At 36.6% G+C, this 20217-nt stretch overlaps 1 protein-coding gene across 4 annotated transcripts in view; it reads right to left on the reverse strand.

Annotated features, from left to right (window-relative positions):
- Positions 1-20217, reverse strand: part of LOC113420537 (uncharacterized) — a 223495-nt gene that overhangs the window by 160360 nt on the left and 42918 nt on the right. For all 4 annotated transcript variants that reach the window (XR_015748989.1, XM_087962032.1, XM_087962029.1 and 1 more), the window contains exon 2: positions 10704-10786. Coding sequence is in view for 3 of the 4 variants with exons in the window: in XM_087962032.1 (XP_087818158.1) it covers positions 10704-10737 (34 nt within the window). In the remaining variant the exon portion in view is untranslated. The remainder of the gene's footprint in view (positions 1-10703; positions 10787-20217) is intronic.

Raw genomic sequence — 20217 nt, forward strand, 5'->3', positions numbered from 1 at the left:
AATCTTAAGCATTTTGATATTTTAATATTTTGTTAGATCTTATAATATTCCAATTTTCTATTTCAAATACAAATACTACAATACAATCTTGTGTACTTTTGCAGAATCTCTTTTTAATTGTACTTTACCCTTTGTCTCTAAAAAAAAATCTGCTTTTTCCCATCTTGTTTCAAGCCTTTATGACTTCTTTTCCCTTTTTCCCTTCCTTTCTTATCCAATCTGGCCTTTTTACACCCCCCCCCCTTCTTAACCTCCGCCTTTTTAACCTCCCCTCTCTGTTGTATTCCTTTTCTGTTGCTTTCTGACATTGTATTGATTTTTCACCTTATTTTTCTCTTTCTTGGTTGTTTTTTTGAATTTTAAATTCTCCATTTTCCTTCCCCTCTTCCTCTCTTCTTTCTTGGCTAAAGTTATTTGTTCATTAAAGATGGCTTCTTCTTCTTGTTGTTGTTGTATTTGTTGGTAGGTAGAAATCGCCATTTCTAAGAAATGAAAAACAGATCCAAAAGAGCCCTTGCCTTCTTGTTCCTCTTCTTTTAATTTTTCAAATTCCATTTTTAATTCTTCCACAGATAATGCCATTGTAAAGTTTTTTTTCTTCTTCTTCTTCTTTTAAAACAACCCAAATGTTTTTAATCTTAGAGTAGTTTCCAAAAGTCCCAAAGTCATCAAGCAATCCAAACAAACACGAAATGTTTCATTTAGCACCTTCTTCTCTTTACACTTTCTCCTCCTGGGGCAATATCAATTACAAAGTTTCAAAATATATTTTTGAAGTCTTATTGCAGTTAATCTCTAATCTTATAAATTCCAAGCCGTCTCCTCCAGCAAGATCTTAATATAAGTTTTTTTTTTACCTCTCCCTTCCCACTTATAGCAAAAAACTTTTGATTTTTACCTTCTGTGCCAAAGCAGGTTTTTCAATGTCCATTTGCTATCTCCGTAAGGAAGGAGAGTGAACTTTCCCTTTTAACACTTTCGTTCGCCGCTTTAACAATCTCCTTTGGAAACAATATATCATTTTAAAAAAAATTAAGTTCCAGGGTATTTAGATGTATCTTAGAGTCCCAGTTCAGCCAAAAAACTTTCACTTTCTGACACTTCCTCTTGCACGATCTTGTCCGGCTGAAGGTTTCTTTGTGGCGGCCATTGTTGACCGCCACTCCACTGCCTTAGGAAAAAGGAGTCTAGCTGGCTGGGGAAAGGGGTTGCGATATCCCCAGACCCCTGCCCGGATCTCCTCTGTCTTCCGTTACCTCTCCGGGGTAACGACAGCCTCCAAATCCGGCTGGATCGGAGGCACTTCAGCAGTGAGCGCAGCAGGAACCGCGCACAGTCGTGGATTCCTGCCGCCGCCGAAGCCTTGCAACCGTAAGTCATTGTGGGGGAGTTTTTCAGCAGCAGGGACTGGGAGACTGGTCAGGGTTGAGGAAAAGCTGAATGGAACAAAGTAAATGGAACAAATGAAAACCTGTTTCACAGTGCTCAGTACCTCAGACTGGAGCATAAAGTTTACTTTCCAACATGACAATGATCCTCTTGTAAGACAATACAAGAATGGCTTAGGACAACTCTGTGAATGTCCTAGAGTGTCCCAGCTACAGCCTTGACTTGAATCCTATTAAACAACTTTGGAGGGTCCTGAAAATGGCTGTCCACCAACGGTCACCATCCAATCTGAGTGATCTTGAGAGGATTTGCAAGGAAGAATGGCAGAAAATCCCCCAATCCAGGTATGCAAAGTTTGTCACATATACCCAAAAAGACTTGAGGCTGTAATTGCTGCCAAAGGCGCTTCAACAAAATATTGAGTGAAGAGTTATGTATGCCAATGTGATATTTCAGTTCTTTTCTTTTTAATGAGTTTACAGACATTTCTAAAATTCTGTTTTCACTTTGTCATTATGGGGTAATGAGTATAGATTAATGAGGGAAAAAATGAATTTCAACAACTGTAGAAGCAGGCTGCAACATAACAAAATTGACAAAAGTGAAGGGGGTCTGAATACTTTCTGAATGCACTGTAGATGCATTAATAGACGCATAGATGCATAATATGTGTCTATGAGCTATAATCAACCAGTGGAATAGATTGCCTTCACAAGTTCCATTACTGGAGGCTTTTAAGAAGAGATTGGGCATTCATTTGACTGAAATGGTACAGGGTCTCCTGCTTGACCAGGGGGTTGGACTAGAAGACCTCCAAGATCCCTTCCAACTCTCATGATAATGATGGTATCAATCACAAAATGCATGAATACCTATAGTCATATGAACTTACTTTATGGTCTCCTCTGATTTAGAGAAGTCAGAGACTGAGAGGCCTGTTCCCAAAAGTAGTCAACTTTAGCAATCAACCATGTGAGGCTGACTCAACCAGCAGTCAGCTGAAGCTGGTGTGGGAGAAGACAGCTGACAGAAGCCCCAATTCTAAAAGATCATCCTGCCTAATGCTGAACAAAAGTGCTCTGTTTGGTATCTCCAGAAGCAGAGATGTACATGCCTTTAGTTAAGCTAAACCTTGTTGTTGTGAACATGTGCCTGTTTGCATCATGAACCTTGACTCTTCAACCCTAGCCCAGCTAAAGAACCTCCCTATCAAATGGACTTTTAGATTGTTATGGACTATGTTTACTGGTCCTCTATTTTGGCTTTGAGCTGAACACTCTCGGACAAGATTTTGTTGTCCTATAAATATGTGTGGATTTGCACCTTTTGGAGCTTGTGTGGATTTGCACCTTTTGGCTCTTGGCCTGCCTTATCTATAATTGCTTACTACTTGCTCCTAAAATATTTGCAAATCAGTTTGTTGTAAGTGTTCATCCTTAAACAATGGAATCTAGGAGAGATCAATTCATAGTTTTTGACACAAACACTTCCATTCATAATTAAAGCTTCACTTCCCTGAGTATATTCATCAAATCTACTCCATAAGATCAAATAATATTCAGATGTAAACACCCTTCCTGTTTTTCTCGTTCTTGCACTTAAATCATTACTGTAATTGACAAACTGACCAAATATGATTTCAAAGGGAACTTGGGATTTTCCCCAAAGCTTTGATGCACTGTTCAGCAGAGGCCCTTGTTGAAGCTTAGAATGAGCATATGCCAATATGCCAAAAATATGACCAAGGATAACTTCTAACTCAAGCATGCTCATGCTATTCCAAATACGCATGATAGTTACACAGCAACCTACCTCACACCTGCAACTCTGGGTGGCATACAACAATTCAATAAGACAACAGATAAAAAGCAATCATTATAAAAAATATAAAAAGTCATTATTAAAACATTTAATTTTTTTAAAACATTTAACATTTAATGTCATTTAAAATATACAAAGAGCAAGAATATCACCCTCAGTGAAGCCATCTAAAAATGCCTCCAGTTCCTTGTGACCCGCAGGCCTGATGACATAACTAAGTCTTGAAGGACTTTTTAAACAATAGCAGGGATGGAATTAGCCTAACTTGACAGAATGTTCATAAGGTGGGTAAAAAAGACTCACCTTCTGGGACACAAAAAATACAGGTCCCTGGCTGATGGAAGATCTAATTTGGTAGGCTGATCTAATTGGGGAGAGACAATCCCTCATATAACTTGATCCCATGCCAGGAAAGGGTTCAAAGGTCAAAAACAGCACCTTGAGTTGGACCAGAAACAGACTGACAACCAATGCAATTTCTAAAGCAGAGGGGTAGCATATGCTGTCTTAGGGGCAAATACAACTGCTCACACCATTGCATCCTTCATCTTCACTGCTTCCTTCACCACTGCATCCAGATACTCTTCAAGGACAGCCCCATGCAAAGTGCACTATAGGAGTGCAATCTAGAGGTAGTTAGGGTATGAGAGACTGTTACTCATTTCTCATCAAACTGGAGATATATGCAGTGTAGAATACTGTCATACTTGACAGTATGTAACAAGAAACCTTGCTACAGCAATGGGATTTCAGCTTCCTTTTTCTTTTGGATCCTATCATTTTGGCTCCCTTTTCTCCCTTTCTATTAAGCAGATTGCTATCACTAGAATGAGGTCAGTTCATCTCTGTCTCAATTAAAACTGAAGTTTATGGATTGTAGCTAGCAATGATTGGAATCAAATGCCATGCTGGTTGTTTCATTTGAACATGATGTGTGATGCCAGACATTGTCAACTATCCATCATGTTTATGGCATTATGTAACTGGTAAATCCAGATAGCTGTAGTTTATCGAACAAATTCTGATTAAAACAGCTGCAATTCAGTTAAATTGGTGATCCGGCTAGTGTTTGGGCTGTCAATCAAGGTAATTATATTCTGGGGACAGTCCTCAGTCTCATGATAGCAAATTCCAGTTTCAGATACTTGATGTGATATGAAAAAACTCCTGATATTTTCACTGTGCATTGGTGTGGGTATTAACGGAGTCCCGTGACCTGCTTAATATTGTTACTACCATTGTTATATTCAGATTAGGGTCTTTCCTTCATGAGTACTGTATGAATGCGGCCAGGCAATTTAGAAAATGGAGAAACCACTACAAGGACTGAGTCAAAATGAGACAGCTTTCTATCTTTCTACAAAGTAACTCCCACATGACTTGGGTTCAAAAGATGTGGGTGTACTGGGTTGTCAGTCTCTTGGCACAGGCTCTTCATTTTTCTGTTGCCTTTCAAAAGCAGGGAACATGCTTTGCCAGGGAAAGCTAAAAGGATTTTATAAGACATTTCTGAAGGAAAAAACAACTCTCTGGAGAGCTGCTGGTGGTAAGAATAGATAGAACTGGACCAGATAAGCTAAAGGTCCAATTTAAGATGAGCTTTTATTGTACATTTGCCCTGTTTTCACGCTGTACTCTGTTTCCCTATGATTTTTTCTAATATTTTTCCTTATTACAGGAAATGCACTGAGGAGAGAAAAATGGGAAAGATATGACTTTATAACTATAACTACTTTATAACAATAAAACCAGATATTCGTTACAAAGTAACTTGCCCTCACATACAACTTGCACTTACAATTTAGAACCTCACAAAAAGCAACAAAATCAAAGTTTAAAATAATTAAAATATAGACATGAGCTGAACTGCTTATCTAAATATTGAGCATACTAAGTGGAGATCGCATCAGCTTTGTGGTTACATGTGTCATTAGTTCCACATTCTGGACTTTTTTCTGTGAAATGTTCTAGTCACATCTTCCCACATTTAAATTGAAACTTAGTATCTCACTTTTTCATATGTATTTTGACAGTAATCTCTACTTACCCCATACTATTGTTTTCATCCCAGACACAACTCTAATGTACATAAAACATAGCAAAAAATACAGACAAGTGATATGATTCTACCTGGGTATTTTTAAAGATGGATAATAATTCTCTTAGGTCTTGGTCACATAGTACCATTAACCTCAAGGGCAAGTATGTACCAGTATCATTTTCATGAAGCAGCTGGGCAGATGCCTGAGACAAGTAAACAAGGTTCTACATTTACGTGCACTTCAAGAGCTTTACTTTGCATATTATCTCAATAATGGTATAATTCAAATCAAAGCCTGAGGATGTACAGACATGTGAAAAAAAAAAACAGACAAAAAAGGAGTTCTAAATTCAGTACTGATTGTACCCTCCAAAATACAGGTTTGTTTGCCTTTTCATGATAAGGTCATTTCCTGTTTTGAAACCTGAGTGATCTGGGAGCTTTTAAAATAATCTGGGGAACATTTTCAGGTGAAAATCAGTAATGCAAGAAGAATTACATTAACTTTGTGCTTCCAACCAAAGCATCCTCTGCCCTCATTCATTTGGCTAACGAGTGGTGGATAATTTTATGTATCAGACTGCCATCCAAACCAAGGTTAGGTGTTTAATTTCAATAGCTTAAGCATTGTTAAGAATGCCAGAAATTGGATATAAAAGAAAATGTGTCTTTCCGTCTTTAGGAAGGAACTGCACTTGTCACTTACATCTTCAAACATGGTCAGACACCAAAATATCATGGCTTGTCTGGTATTTAATAACCTAAACCAGGAGGTACAATGGTATTTACCACTCCATGGGTCTTCTAAACATTGTTGTCAGACTCATCCATTTGGTAAATTACAAGTTGTACATTTTAATTATGCAAAGTCATTTCAGAAAGTGCAGCCCCAAGACAGATGCATTATTGCTGTTCAATTGCTTCCAACTTTTTTTTATCTCAAAGAAGTTGATCTCCTGAGGATTGTCTGTCAGTAATTGCTTTTTTGAGTCCCTAAAACTTATGCCTGTGTCATCAGTGATAATAACTATCTTGTCTGCTCTTGGCCTCTTTTATGATTGCTTTCAAATTTTCAGGGCTTTCTCCACTTCTGCATTGTATAGGCAAAATATTTAAGATTTACTTTTCTTATTAGAGCTTTCAGTGTATAGTCTGGTTTACTTTAACTAGTAGTGAATATTTTATTTTAATTGCAGAGTAAGGAATTCTCAACATTTTTCTCCAGTACCAAATTCAGTGCAATCACAAAATTAAAAAGGACCTTAAAGGATCTACTACAGCATCTATGATAAATAATAATCTAGTCTCAATTTGATGACCACTCTAGTGAAGGAGAACTCAAAATTTCATGTCAGGTCCCAAAATATGCATTGTGGACTCACTGGGAAGTGCAAAGCATCTTTACTAATACAATCCATGGAGGGGACAATGATATAGAATAACGGATTTAAGTTGCAGAAAGGCAGCTTCTGGATGAACGATATCAAAAAATTCATAAGAATATTTTTTATAATACAGGCAAAAGAAAGTGGCCTTCCTTTTACTGGAAATGTTCAAAGAGGAATAGAGTTGCCATCTGTTAGGGATATTTTAATTTGAATTCTTGTATAGAGCAGGGACTTGAACCGAATGATCCTTTCAACTGCTATGACTTCTTCTACAGAATTAAATCATCACAACCTTTTAAAATGTATTTGAAACACTGAACTGGGCTAAATGCTCAGAACCAGAGGTGGGATTCTACCAGTTCGCACCTATTCGCTAGAAACCGGTTGTTAACATTCTAAGCAGTTCCGAGAACCAGTTGAGTTGTTAGACAAAATTACTGGCCTAATCCCGTAAGGAAGGCAGGAAGGAAACATTCTGGTGTTGTTTATAGAAACTGCCTCTCCGTTAACCCTTATTACATTCTTGGCAGGACTAGACTTCCTGTCTCTGAAACTTCTCTGGAGTTTTTTCCCCCTCCTTTGCTGGTACTTTGCTTGTGTGGAGTGACCATTCAAAGTTACAACGGCACTGAAAAAAGTGACTGATGACTATTTTTCACACTTACGACTGTTGCAGCATCCCCACAGTCTTGAGAGGCCAGGCCAGGGGATGCATGCCTCGATGTGAGTGATATTGAGATGGCCACATCCAGCCAATAACATGACCACCAAGCCATGTCCACCCAGTCATATCACCACCAAGCCACGCCCACCACCTAAGCCATACCCACCACCTAAGCCACACCCACAGAACCAGTTGTTAAAAAAATTGAATCCCACCCCTGCTCAGAACCAACTGCCAATGAGTTCTGAGGCTGTCTGCTTTTTTATTTCTAATAATTGGTTTTTCTTTTTCCTCCTGGAGGTCTAGGTGGGTCACAATAAAATAATATATATATAAACTACCACCAAACATTAACGTTAAAATAAAACAAAATGAAGCCCATCATGTGAACAACCCCTTCACTAATTAGTTCCTGGTTCACCTGAATCCCAATGGTTGTACTGTCTACTTTAAATGCTTCTTGGAGATGCGGTCTTAAGTGCTTTCCAAAAAGGAGAAAAAAAGAGATATTTTCACCTTGGGGGAAGAGGGGAGGGGGAGATTCTTACTCTTGCACAGTAAAGAAGCTATCACCATAAAGGCCTCCTTCCTGATTTCATCTCCCCCCTCCCCCAGGCTCAACTAATGGGAGGGAGATTCTCACCCTGCTCTGTTGGCTTGCATGAATGGACAAAGGAACTATACTAACCAGATGGTCCTGAAGGTAACAAAGACTCAAGCCATAAAGGGATTTGCAAGTGAAAATTGACACCTTGAATTGGACCCAGAACCCTAACTTAGCCAGTACAGCTCCCTCAAAATTTCTCTAAATCTGCACCCAACAGTCCACAGCTGCATATTGCACCAGCTGTAATTTCCAAACTGACTTCAAAGATTGCCCCTAATGAAACGAATTACAGCAAGATTTTTGTAACTCTAAGCATGAATTATTGTTGCCAAAACTTTTTTTGAAACAGAAGTGAATGAGGTTTTGGTTGGATCACTATTTGGATTCCTACAAGACTAGTTCCATGCACTTAAGTCACCACCTAAACAAATAGAAACAAGTCTACTGATTTCTGCTATACCAGTAAGCAGAGCAAAATTTTGTTGCAATATGGAAACTTAGCTGAACACAATTTTTTTCTGTTCCTCAGATGAGTTCTGAATCATGGGAATGAAAGTTAAAAGGAAATACATCTGGAAGGCACCAGACTGAGGAAGCCTGGTGGATTTATATAATAATGCATCAAAAAGGTAATGCATTTCATCAGATAATCACTAAGGAAGTGGGAGCTGCGTTTGGGCATATCTATGGCACTACTGAAATACAATTCCTAGTGATTCCTTCCAACTTTATGATTCAGTATATTATGTGAAACCAACTACTGACTTAATATGTTGTGTGGATTAGGGCTTCATATTAAACTTTACCACAATTAATTTTACACTGCATGTCATGAAAACCTATCAACTATGCTTTATTAAGCGAGCTTCGGAGTAAACATGTAAAAGTCTACATAAAAACCGAGTGAGATATGAGCAATACTTTAAGGCAGGGGTCTCCAACTTGGCAAATTTAAGCCTTGTGGACTTCAACCTCCAGAAATCTGCAGTTGAAGTCCACAAGGTTTAAAATGGCCAGGTTTGGAGAGCCCTGCCATAAGGAATTACTAACTTCTCAGCAGTTTTTGTTTTTAAAAGAAGACTGGAAAAACTTTTAACAATAAACATGTCATGGTTAGAGTATCGGGAGTAAAAGATCACAATTATATGTGAAGTTCCGGTTAAAGTGATTTATTATTAATCATGTCTATGTACAAGAATCTACTTAACTAACAGCACTATTCAGGCACTACATAAAGGTCAAGATATTCAAAAGGAGTCTGTTTGTGGCTATGTAGAGGTTCTAGGCTGATTCTTCTTTTGACTCCACCCCCAGGTTCTACCATTCCTTCTCCTATATTTTCCCTAGTAGGGAAAACATTTTAACCAAACTCATCTTTCATAAAGCTGGGATGTTACAGAATAGGACATAGAGAAGCCTCTTGGAAACCCACCCAACAAATTCAATTCAGATAAAATAGTGTCATAGCATTATTGTACAGAAGGGAATTAAGCAATCTAGAACATCCAGACAAAAATAGTTTTCTAAAAAAATGAACAATTAACTTTAGGAAAATGACTAAATATGTAATATTTATAAATGATATTCCAAGAACATGAATTAATTGTGCATTATCCCCTTAAAATAACTATACTTGTTCTCTACCATTAACTAATAGAGACCCTACTTTAAGTGAAGCATATGTGCTTCCAGCAAAAGTATTACAGGAACAGTTTCAAAGTATGTTTCAGGGTATGTTAAAAGTCTTTCACATTTTTTAAAATGTAATGTTTACTTAAGAAAACAGTATTCAATAAAATTGACTTGACAAGCCACAACCCTCTTAGACTTTGGGAAGACATTAAAACCTGGCTGTCTCTTCAGATTTTTGGCGCTAAGTTATTAGAAAAGCTTGATCTGTAAGCTTTAATAGACGTATAATAGATGTAGGCATGGAGCATGTGGTATTATTGATGCATTGTTTTTATTCTTGTTGTTGTTCTAGTTGATTTTGTTTATTCTGTTTTTATTGTTGCATGCTACCTGGAGTCACAATTTTGTGCATTGGGCTACCATATAAATTATTTAAATAAAGACTATAAAATCTAAATGTAAAAAACATAGCACAGAACAGAAAATAAAAATTATCTGGGAGTAAAGCCAGACATATACAAAATTTGAAAGTATATGAAAATATATCTTCGATATCAAGGGAAGATTTAAATTCTAAACATCCATATTTAAAATTTCTGTCCCAAATGATATTTGTATGGCTGGAAATAATATCTTAGAAACACTTTCATCAGCACATAATTACTGTAAATACAAAGAACAATATGAATAAAACAGAACTTAAATAAAATTCTGTAGTTCTTCAGGATTCTTTTCTGTTATGTTAATTTTCAGCTGTTCCTATATTTTAAATATCACTAATCCTAAGAAAGATATATTTTTCAATATTTGCTATAATAAACTCAGCAACCAACCATAAACCACTTTACAAGCCTCCAGCAACTTGTTATTAAATCCATAGTAGAATTAATTGCAAAAGGATACTGGGTAATTTTTCTACTTTGCTCAAAAACATCCTCAAACACATTCAACTGAAATGAGTAAGATATGCCTGACTGTATCTGGGAGGATCACAGTCAACTTGCTGTTCCAGTCAATACACTTCCAGAAATGCATGAAGCAATTCCTGAAACACTCTTGGGATAAAACTGATCTTTGCAGAGTCCAGCAAGCCTGTTTTACACATTTCTAATGATGTTTATTCAGTGCACGTTTGCAAGAGCAGGTAGAGCTCTTTCTCACCTTTGCATGTCCCTGCAGATAATTCCTTTTCCATGCGGGTAAAATTACAGGCGCTCTGTTGTCCTGTGTTGTGTTACTTTAATCTAAATGGGAAGAGGGGAAACATTAATTAATACATCACCATACTCCTACAACTCTTCCAAAAGTTTTACAATATAGATTAAAATCAGCCAAAACATCAGTATTATAATTACAGCAATTACAATTTACAATACTGTAAAACCTTACTTTGTGTCTTTCCTCCAGCAACAATCTTAATGAATCAAATCAAATCAAATGTTTGTCAATGCACAACATGTGTACAATGAAATTGAAAACAAACAAAAAAACAAATAAATAAATAAAACGAAAGTTCTGTGAAGAATCTTGGCCTAACCCTCAGGAAATAGGCCACCAAATATATCTGGATGAGAGGCATCCAGAGATTGACACTGTAATAGAAAAGCACTGGCTTAGGTCTCACTGAACTCCATGGACTTCCAATCTCCCTGCTTGGGATGTTCAGACTGCAGGATACATTCTTCTTATCCCAGATGGTCCCAGAGATACCTGTGCACCAAGCCTCCAATTCCAGATTCTTTGAGTACAATGGATCTCCCACCCAAAACCTGGGTTCCTTCATCAAACCAACTATAGCTCTGAGATGATCTTCACCCCTGTGTTTAGCACTTTGCAAACTCTTTTTCAGAGGTTACCAAAGCTTAAGGGTAGTAGCTATTTTCATCTGAGTAATCTTTTTTCCTTCTTCATTCTTCCAGAAGATTAGTACTTTCAAATTGCAAGATAGATGTCAGGCCTCCAAGATAAACAGACAGGAAATATGATTAGATGAGCCAATTCTATTTTATTTTAAGGCTGCATTACAGAATCTTGCAAGTCTGAAAATACAAATCTCCTGCCATTATTTTTAACAGCCTGATAAATTAGAGCGGGTCCTTCCTACATTTCTTTCTCTGACTGTTAAGCTCTTACAAGGTCCTCCTTCTCTTGTCTGATTGTTCTCTAGGCAGAATCTCTTCCCTTCCTCCCTCAAGATCATTCCCATATACCATTACAGGGTTCTCCAAAGTGGACAATATTGACCCCCAGGATTGTGATTATTATTAGTATTGTTAATAGTAGTAGTTAAAGTAATATTTATGAATTACTTTTATATAATCAATGTTTGGGTTTGATGAAGAATCCGAAACTTCATAAAGGAGACAATGACCTAAACATTTTGGGGACCTCTGCTACAGTTTAATGTTACTAAGTGGCCAAAATTTCAAATTTCATTATATTTTGAATGCAATGACAATAAAGGTATTCTATTCTATTCTAAATCAGGCTACTGCTATAGTGAACCCATCATGTAATGTTCCATATAAGGTTATCCCTCTGGTACTGAAGGGTATCAAACAATAGTAGTTTTTTCTCTATTAACAGGGTTCCATGACGGAAGTTCCCTTTCCTACCATTACATGCTATTCCATTAGTAGTAGAAGAAATTTGCAAAGATTACTCTCTAAATAGAATGCTTTTACAGTATTTAGGACAATTTTCTGCACAATGGCTTTAAACAGCTTGTCTGTTTTAATAACACTGACAGAAAATGAATCCAGTTTAAGAAAAAGCTATCAGGAGTTGATGTTTTGGCAATGATACTGTCACTGATACAGATAGTGGTTACTATAGCTTCTGATTGGTGGATTTCCTGTTTTTTTACTTTCTCCACTCCTGCTGAAAATAAGCACCAATTGTTTTCTTTTTGGTAGCAGATCTTTCAAAACATGAAATTTTCATTGTGTCGGTAAACAATATCCAGTAATCACAGAATCACACAATTGGAAGTGACCTATCACAGCTATGTAATCATACAATTAGAACTCACCCATTCAAACACTTCCAAAGTGATTGTTTCAATGCAAAATCAATTGTTTTGAACTCTACATGAAGTGATTTCATTTTAAAACATTTCGCATGCCATTTACTGAATATAGTCAAGTCTTTTTTCAGTCATCAACCTGCAAGGTTTAACTGAAGATAGATTTACTATTGTTCTTAAAATGAGAAATAAATACAAAGATAACTTTTGTTAGTCAAAAGATTTCCTGGGAAGGATTTGATTATTTGACAGAAATAGAAATGCTACAGAAATAATTGAGCTACAAGTAAAAACTAGAGCTGCGTCTTGCAAATTGTGGGCATAATTTAACATAGTTTCAAAGCTTTGAAGCTTTGTAGTGGCTTTTGAATATATTCAGTGGAACTGCAATGTGTGCTCATACAAAGAATAATAGATATCATTCTATTTTCAGAATTCCTTATAAGAAATTATGTCTAGATTTGTTTATTTAAATGTGTTATATTTTGCTCACTCCAACAGACTTTTAGACATAAAATCCAAATGCAATGAAAACAGTTAAAAACAAACAACCTACACAAAATGGGGCTGTCTGTTATTAGCTTAGATCCAAATGCCAGTTATTCAAATATCCAATTTCCACCAGTAGTCAGAGGGATGCTTCATAGAATCATAAAGTTGAAAGACACTCTTTAGACCCTTGAGTCCAATCCACTGCACTAGATAAAAAAGTAACATTGAGACATCCCTGATAGATGTCTATCCAGCCTTTCCCTAAATGCTATTAATATAAGGGAACTCAGCACTTACTTAAATAAGTTGTTCCATTGTCAAATGTCTCTTTTATAGGAAAGTTCTTTCTCCAGACATTCAGCTGGAATCTGCCTTCTTGTAACTTAAGGTCAGTATTTTGTGTTCTCCTGGTCAGAAGTCCAACCTTCCAGTATATGCAACATACAAGCCTATTCACCTCACAGCCATCTTTTTCTCAAGGCATCACATTGACTGAACTATGTAAACTTAAAAGATAATTAAGAAGTTCTCTAAACCTTGTCTGCTCCTAATTAAACAGCTGTGACTTTTTCAGACTGCCTCATGAGTCCTCCCCCATCCCATTCCCAGAATGTTAATACTTTACATGAATTGAATTATTAGAGTAATACTTTTTAATGCAACCTTTAAAACTGCCCACCCACCAAAGCTTAACTCTTCATGCATATAAAGTACCATTGAGTGACCATGGTATTACACAATTTCATAGCTATGCGCATTTATATACAGCTGCAACCAAAATTGTACTTTGCAGTCTAGAGTCTCTATCTATGAATGGGGATGTATATAGGGGTAATAAACTTTTTATTTCTTTATATTAATTTATATTATGAGAATAAGGGGTAATTTTAACCAAGAGGTTGGAAAGCATGTTGAAGCAACATGAAGCAGGTTGAATGTATAAATTGAAATGAGCCAAATAGGTACTATGAAGCCGACTACAAAGATTTAAAGTTTAGTTTGCTACCATTTTTGAAATTGACTGCATAGTTTCAAGATCCGATGGAGGGGAGATGAAGTAAGAGTTCCTATAAATGAAAAAATGGACCAGGCCTAAGTCCCAAAGAATATCAGTTCCAGGATCATAAAGCAGAAAAGTTGTACAAGTAGTCCTCAACTTACAACCACAATTGAGCCCAAAATTTCTGTTGCTAAGTGAGATACTTTCTAATTTTATGACCTTTCTTGCCAGTTAAGTGAATCACTCTAGTTGTTAAATTAGTAACAGGGTTGTTGGGTGAATCTGGCTCTCATTTAACTTTGCTTTGCAGAAGGTAACAAAAGGTAATCACATGATCCTGGGCCCTGCAACCATCATAAAAGTGAACCAGTTGCCAAGCATCTTAATTTTGATCATGTGACCAAGGGGATGCTGCAACAGTCATAAGTGTGAAAAACAATCATGTCACTCTTTTCAGTGTTGTCATAACTTTGGTCACTAAATGAACTGTTGTAAGTTGAGGACTACTGCACTTTGAATTTCACCACGGTTTTACTAGAAGGAGATCGTCTTGCTGTTCACAGAAGTCATAGTGGGAAGATAGCAATGCAGCTAGCAATGAGTTTAGATTTGTACAAGTGCTGTGCATGTTAGTACATTGATTCACTGATGTTGTCTACTTCAATAAGGAAACATCTTCAAATAAACCACCAAGCTCAGACAATTTCAGTTTAACCCTGAGCTGCAGATATTCCTTCTACTGGCTGTCAGCAGCATCAGGATAGTTGAACTGATTTTGTTCTAGCTCAAGTGGGGGTGTTATTGGAAGTGCTTTGATTGTATCTTTGTGAGACTGAGGGTTTCCCCCATTGAAGGGAACAGGTCTTCAGCCCTTGTAAGGGGCATATAACTTCACAGATTTGCAGCTCTTCCTCAGTTCCTCAGTTCAAAGGGGAAACATTAAATTCACAACAATAATCTTAGGGAAATGCACTAGAAAATTTAGCATTCCAGCCTTCTCTCTTTTAGTATGGAAAGATATTTTTCTCCAGGAGATTGTTCTTAGCCTTTCAGAGATTGGAAGACTGTAATGGAATATTTCCAAACTTGGGGAAGTGAAGGACTTGGGGAAGTGAAAAATATTGCACTGTGGAAATGCTCTAAGTCAGGAGAAAATAATTCACATTCTAATTTAGCTTGTGTCCCAGCTACCCAGTGTCTAAAATTCTATGAAGACATTTAAAATTTGGAACATTTTGTTAATAGCACAATGTTTTTACAGTTGCTTATTATTCAACAAATTATGCAACAGTTTATTTTTTTATGAATCCAATTATGAATAATGTAGACAGAATAATGAAGTATATGATAATTTAAAGTAGAACATTTGTAGATCTAGGAAATGATATTACAGTAATATATAAATCACAAACCTGATGAGAAAATAAGATTTCCCTTAAAAGTTCTCAATTAGAGCGTTCATTCATCCATTAATTTATAGGGAGAAAAATCTAAGCTGAACTTTATTTCATATCAACTGATTACTTAACTTCTGGAACACAATACTACAGTTTTTATTGATTGAACACAGAAAGTTGTCTCATACATATAAGCTTATTTGTCTCTCTAGTTTTATAATTGATCATACTACAAGTAGGCCTCGACTTACAACAGTTCACTTAGAGACTGTTTGAAGTTACGATAACACTGGAAAAAGTTTTACTGCAGGTTTGAAATGAAACTACAGCCACCTATCTCCACAGCCCCCATCTCAGACACACCAACAACAGTCAAGCCTCCTACAACTGACTCCATCTCAGATACACCAACAACAGCCAAACCTCCACAACTGTCCTCAACCCATTGGGTTCACAACCCCTGGTGATCACAGAAAAGAAGTGCAAGATCTATTTCACAGATAAAAACTAGGAAAAACATCAGGCCCAGGCAAGATAACTCCTTCTTGCTTAAAAGTCTATGCTGACCAATTGGCCCCCATCTTCACCTGAATCTTCAATAAATCACAAGAGATGTGTTCCTTCTTGCTTCAAACGCTCTACTGTCATCCCAGTGCCAAAGAAGCCCTCCATCAAGGAACTGAATGACTGCAGACCAGTTGCTCTAACATCTGTAGTTATGAAAACCTCTGAAAGGCTAGTGCTGTCCCACCTGAGACCATCACGGAACCACTGTTAGACCTCCGGCAATTTGCATACCGAGCAAATAGATCGACAGATGATGCTGTTAATATGGCTCTGCACCACATCCTACAACATCTTGAATCTCAAAGACCTATGCAAGGGTTCTCTTTGTAGACTTTAGTTCAGCATTCAATAACATCATTCCAGACATTCTTCTAACTAAACTAAACCAGCTAGCGGTACCTGAACACACTTGTAAGTGGATCATAAGCTTCCTAACAGATAGGAAGCAGCAGATGAAGCTAACCAGAATCACATCTGATACTTGTACAATTAGCACAGGGGCCCCCCAAGGCTGTGTGCTCTCTTCATTTCTCTTTTCCCTATATACCAATGACTGCATCTCAAATGATCCATCTGTTAAACTACTGAAGTTTGCAGATGATACAACAGTGATTGGTCTCATTCAAGACAACAATGAATCTGTATACAGACGGGAGGTTGAACAGCTAGCCTCGTGATGCAACCGAACAATCTGAAACTGAACACACTCAAAACCGTAGAAATGGTGGTAGACTTTAGGAAAAACCCTCCCATACTACCACCTCTTACAATACTAGACAACACACTATCAACATTAGAGATCTTCAAATTTCCAGGTTCTATCATATCTCAAGACCTAAAATGGACACCTAACATCAAAAATGTCATCAAAAAAGCACAACAAAGAATGTTTTTCATATGCCAACTCAGAAAGCTCAAACTGCCCAAGGAGCTGCTGATACAGTTCTACAAAGGAATTATTGGGTCTGTTATCTGCACCTCTATAACTGCCTGGTTTGGTTCTGCAACCCAACAAGACAGACACAGACTTCAGAGGATAATTAGGACTGCAAAAAAAACAATTACTACCAACCAGTCTTCCATTGAGGACCTGTATACTGCATGACTCAAAAAGAGGGCCGTGAAAATATTTACAGACCCCTCACATCCTGGCCATAAACTGTTTCAACTCCTACCCTCAAAATGATGCTATAGATCACTGCACACCAGAACAACTAGACACAAGGACAGTTTTCCCCCAAACGTCATCACTCTGCTAAACAAATAATTCCCTCAACACTGTCCAACTATTTACTAAGTCTGCATTACTATTAATCTTCTCAACTTTCCTATCACCCATCTCCTCCCACTTGTGACTGTATGACTGTAACTTTGTTGCTTGTATCTTTTCAATTAATATTGACTGTTTCCTAGTGTGATTTGATTGCTTATTTTTACTCTATGACTATCATTAAGTGTTGTACCTTATGATCTTGACTCTTGACAAATGTATCTTTTCTTTTTATGTACATGGAGACCATATGCACCAAAACAAATTCCTTGTGTGTCTATTCACACTTGGCCAATAAAGAATTCATTCATTCATTCATTCATTCATTCATTCATTCATAAGAAACAATTGATACATTAAATTGGTCTAAAACAGAGGTTGAAGAATCTAAAGTTCATGAGTCGCATTACAGTCAAATCTGTGAGAATGCAAACATTCTTTCGTGTTACAGTGCAAAAAATACAGGTCAGCAAAAAAAATACAATTAATACAATGCAATTAATCATTTTATAATTAATGTGTAGATATATCCAATACAAGGGTGCAGGGGCTTCAGAACTACCACTCAAAATATTAGCATTCTATTATAACTTTGGTTCTTGGTTGCTTCCAAAATCCAATTTTAAAAAGCAGGACTATTGGCCGTATAGATCTGTCTGTACCAATCTAAAAAACTACCAAGTTTACTGGTACTTTTTAGACTCAAGCCAAACATGGTATGTAGTTAAGACTCAAGTTAAGACTCAAGCCAAACATGGTATGTATTGTAAACCACACATTAGTTTATAAAAATGGCAGCAGATAAGATCCTTTGGCACCAATTTTGACTTTAGATTGCCTTAGGATGTCATTTTTCCCATGAAAATGTGATTTCCTCTCAAATAACATTCGGTGACATGTCTGCTGTTTTCCTTTCCCATCTCTGCAAATTGTGGTTCTTCTGAACATCCTATTTCACAAAGCAGCAGCTGCAGAGCCTTAATATGTATCAAAGTGAAACGCCATCAAATAACTGGCTTTAACATTCAAATGACTTATTGGCAGAAACAGGTTTAAAAATAGGAGTTTTCATGATAAACAAACTCAGCCTCACAGGAAATGAGTGAGGAGCAAATCGCAGAAAGTCAACATGTAAGATTTTTTGGTGAAGCCCTAATTTTGTTGTGTAAATATACAGTATTCTTATAAAATGATCATTTCCACAGTCACACAAGACTCTTGGGAGTAAACCCTTTAAGTATCAGTGTTAGTAAGTTAAAGAACTGAACACACAAAACATAAGACGACAATGAATGTATTTACATGTGAGAGGAGAAAAGCTAGATCACCTATATATAATGAAAACTAGGCACAAAGAACAAAACCCAATGCGGGAGAAAGTCAGCTTCCCCCTTTCCTTCCTCTGCTGCCTTTCAGACATCCAGATCAGATGGGGAAGGAAGACCCACATGGGAAAAGGGAGAATTGTCCTTCCCCATTCTACAGACAAGAAAGAAGAAACTATATACATTTAGGAAATGAAAAGGGCCAATGTTAGATTTGTTCAAATTTGCAGCTCTTTTAAACTTTGGATATAAACTGAATCTACTTAACAAAGATTTATTTTTATGAGAGTTTTGTGTCTCTATTAATGATGGCCATTTGGACTAAACAAAAAACAAAAAAAGAAAGAAATCACTATTCACCGGGGTGAAGATTTTTATTCCAGTGACAGACATGTTAGTTTTTAACAACAAATACAACAAAGAGCTGGATAGCGTTTAAAAAATTGAAAGATATACACACAGACTTATGCAGATGTGCATACGAAGGCGTGCGCACACACACACCTGCACACACTCATCAAATTATAAAAGGTAGAGCCTAATTAATTTAAATATCTCAAACATCTGTGCCACTTCTAAGCAAAATCCACTTCTGTACATTTTCCTACTAGAAAAGTCACTACCAGCATCCGAGAAAGAGGATATTTATAAACTTGGGTCTTTATCAAAAGACTTAAAACTAAAAAGAAAAAGGCCTTGAATTTAAAGCCCCAAACACAAATAATAATCATTCCTATGAAAAGTCAGAACATCTTTTGGTCTTATATCTGTTGTAATAAGAAACAAAGGATTAAGGTGTTGAAAAACCTGAAGAACTTTTCCTTTTCTTTTTTCTTTTTCTTTTTCAAGCCTTTTTCTTCATCTAACTACTGATTGGATTAAGGTATACAAAAACTTGAAGAAATTTTGTCCTCCCTTTTTTTTCCTTCTTTTTTTTATCATTACTATTTGGCTTCTTTTTTCTACTATTTTTATTTCAAACTACAATTGGTTATTTCACAATTGGATTAAGGTTTAGAAGAACCTGAAGATTTTGAATTGCTTAAAATGAGTAGGAAACTTACAGCTCCTGGTTCTTCAACTTCTATTTCTTTCTCTCCACCATCTGGAGGACAACGTTCAATACAGACAATGTTAAAGCAACAAAAAGAACAAGAAAAAGTGACTCTGCAGATGATTATGCAAGGAATTCAAAATATTCAAGCAAGATGAGAGAATATTGAAAAGAGAACAGAGAACATTGAACAAAGAACAGAGAACATTGAACAAAGAACAGGGAAAACCGATGAAAAAGTGGAGAACATCCAACAAATGATGTTGAAGTATGATGAGAGATTCCAAAAAACTGAAGAAAAGGTAAACAAAGAGACAAGAAGATTGGAGATATTGATAATAGATTAACAATGGTTGAACAAGATGAAAGTGGTATATTGAGATGGGAGATGGATAGATCAGAATTCTATCTTAGATTCCAAAACGTAGAGGAAGAAAAAGGACAAAACTTAGCTGAGATAATGATAGAAATACTGGCTGAAGCTTTGGAAATAACTCAAGAGAAGATGATGGATGGAATAGATGAGGTTTATTGAGTTTTCACAA

Source organism: Notechis scutatus, chromosome 1, assembly GCF_049901735.1.
Source record: "Notechis scutatus isolate UNSWTSFEM ecotype Mainland chromosome 1, rNotScu1.2, whole genome shotgun sequence".
NCBI lineage: Eukaryota > Metazoa > Chordata > Lepidosauria > Squamata > Elapidae > Notechis > Notechis scutatus.